At 30.2% G+C, this 2,884-nt stretch overlaps 1 protein-coding gene across 1 annotated transcript in view; it reads right to left on the reverse strand.

The window, feature by feature from the left end:
* Positions 1 to 2,884, reverse strand: part of LOC108685247 (organic cation transporter protein) — a 16,953-nt gene that overhangs the window by 2,061 nt on the left and 12,008 nt on the right. The window contains exons 4-5 of the mRNA XM_018189939.1: positions 436 to 734; positions 210 to 322 (exon numbers count right to left, since the gene is read on the reverse strand). Of these exons, the coding sequence (XP_018045428.1) occupies positions 210 to 322; positions 436 to 734 (412 nt within the window). The remainder of the gene's footprint in view (positions 1 to 209; positions 323 to 435; positions 735 to 2,884) is intronic.

The raw sequence follows: 2,884 nt of genomic DNA on the forward strand, positions 1-2,884 counted from the left end.
GGAACAACCTTACCACATTCTTTATAATTATTGAATAATGATTAGCCTTTATAAAATATATCAAAATTCGACATTAGATACATCTTCTTTTATAAGCTATACAATACTGAAATATCTGTTAAACGCTATTTATTAAAATGTTTTTCCAATTTATCAGTTTTAGAATCTATTAAAATTGAAGAAACATTTTTATTATGTAAATAACTCACCAGATAATGATGAGAAGAATCGTAATATTTCGCAAACGTGGACTTTTAAATAGATCCACCACAGAATAAGTCTTATCCGCTTCTTGCTCTTTGCATACCCTGGCACAGGTTTCCTGTTACATCAACAAACAGTCATTATAATTTAACGTAAATTTTTCTTGTGATTTTTATCGTGATACCATTTTTTTTTTCTTTAAAATACAAGAGAAAAATCAACGATCCTTACGCGGAACTGTTGATAGACGTTCTCGGGTACTTTCGTGCCGTTGATGCGTTCAAATTTACCCAGGATTCTAATGGCCTTCTCTACTTGGTTTTGACTGACAAGCCATCTCGCGCTCTCCGGTACCAACCAGGGTGCCGCTATTGCCAGAGCCAGAGGAACAGATATTGCGATGCAAGTCATCCTCCAATCGGCTAGGAAATATGCGATCCAAGGTAAGATACAGGCAGCGAACGTGAAAAAGAGAGCTATCGACATGTTCGCCACGAAAGTGCGCCATTTCGGTCCCACGTATTCCAATACTGAAAAAAAAAGATATTTAGAAGATAAATTAATAATATGGCTTACTTAGAAACCAGTTAAAAATAAATTAAGAACATTTAATATTCCAAAATAAATATAAAGAAATACAATAAAAACGTTCCAACGCCGATTGGGTAATTCTCAATATTAAGACGGATTTAAAAAATTATAATATTACATAAGTTATAATATTACATAAGTATAGGATTCTCAGATCAAAAATATACAATATTACATAAGTTATCTAGTAAAATTAAAAATGATACATATCCTGTGTTCCATTTTATTTTCAACAAAAAATATGTGTGCATTGGATTATGGAATATGGGTTCATTGAATTTGTAATGTAGAAATCACTCAATTTTTCCTCTTTGAAAAACTATTTTATTCACCAAGAGTTTTTCAAAGAAGAAAAATGAGATTACCATTAGTTTGTCAATCACATTGATTTCTACATTACAAATTTTAATGGACCACATATATTTTTTGAAAATAAGAATGGAACATAGAAACATCTGATATGTATTAACATTTTTAATGTTACTAGATAACTTATGTAATATTGTATTTTTGAATCCGATAACTTATGTAATAGAGTATTATAATTTTTTGAATGTGTCTTAACATTGAAAATGTTCCGATCAGCGTCGTTTATTATTGTATTTCGGAATATTAAATGTTCTTAATTTATTTTTAATTGGTTCGTAGCCCTTCTATTTATATATATTTAGAAAAATATTTAAAATGTCGTTCTAAATTCGTACAAAACTTATAACAATATTACACATTGCAGCAATGTTGCTGCAAGTTTTGTGCTGTTGACATACATTTCAATATTTGCAAAGTGTTGGTTTCGAAAATGACTACGTGATAAGGAAATTATAACAAAAGTATGATGTATGTTACATTAATACAATCTGCATTAAATCACTGTATATTAATGACGTTTGTATGTAAGAATTTATTTTCTAACAAAAGTTATCTTGAACGCTTTCTTGTAGACAGTCAGTTTAAAGTCTTGGAATAGATTTATGAGTCAATTATTACGTCATCACCAATGATATCCTTTGCCTTGACCTTGCGCAAACAATCTGGGATGAAAACCGAGGAATGCATCGAGAAACCTCTTTTCCTCTCTTGTAATTTAGATAATTCTTTGTTAGCGCAAGAAAGTCTAATATTTAAAGCAAACTCTTCAGTCAAATATGTCTCCATATCGTTATCGTAACAGCTCGAATTCTCAAATAAATTACAAAATGTTTCCTGTTTGTTAGGAGGGTAATTCATTACTGCCGACTTACACGTACATTAATTAGATCGACAAGTAGTCATTTTTTTAATGTACTACCTTCATGCTACCATCCATCTGTGAAGCGTAAAATTATCAGTGAACCGTCCTATGTGTACTCAACGACGTTGCAAGGTTATGAGAATCAGTATAAATTGATTTCAAAATGTGTCAATTGCACGTTCCATGAATAATTTTCACATATCAGCATTTGAGTAGCTCTTTTATTACGAACAAAGCTCATTATGAACAAAACAAACCCAGCTCAAGAAACATCAAGTCAAGAGAAAATCAAAATGATTTTATCTTGACTTGGTGTTTCTTATTCTATTTTGACGCCGTGAAAATCAAAATAATGATTTTTTTGTTACAAAAAATTTAATTGTTTATGATGTTAAAAATAAAAATTATATAAAAATTATATTCCTTGAAAGATAGAACACGAAATTAACATAATTAAGTAATTAACATAATTAAGTGATATCATAAGACGTCATCATTTGCTTATGGACTTTCTATTCTAATTTATTACCTCAGCTTTAAGCCGTAAGAAATTGACCAATCACAGTCGAATGAGAGAAGAATAATCGACTATGATTGATCAGTTTTTTACGCCTTAAGATTTAAAGCTGAGGTAATGACGTGTAGAAAGCCAATTAAAAATAAATTTATAATTGATAAATAAAATAATAACAATGTCCTTATGATATTGTTATAATTTCTGTGTTCCACTTAAAAATGTTATTAAATTAGTTAACAGGTTTGTTTGCATTGCTTGCACGTTTTGTATTCAGAATCTTCGCTTTCTCTCTCTCTCTCTCTCTCTCTCTCTCTCTCTCTCTCTCTCTCTCTCTCTCTCTC

Source organism: Atta colombica, unplaced genomic scaffold (genome assembly GCF_001594045.1).
Source record: "Atta colombica isolate Treedump-2 unplaced genomic scaffold, Acol1.0 scaffold149, whole genome shotgun sequence".
Classification (NCBI taxonomy): Eukaryota; Metazoa; Arthropoda; class Insecta; order Hymenoptera; family Formicidae; genus Atta; species Atta colombica.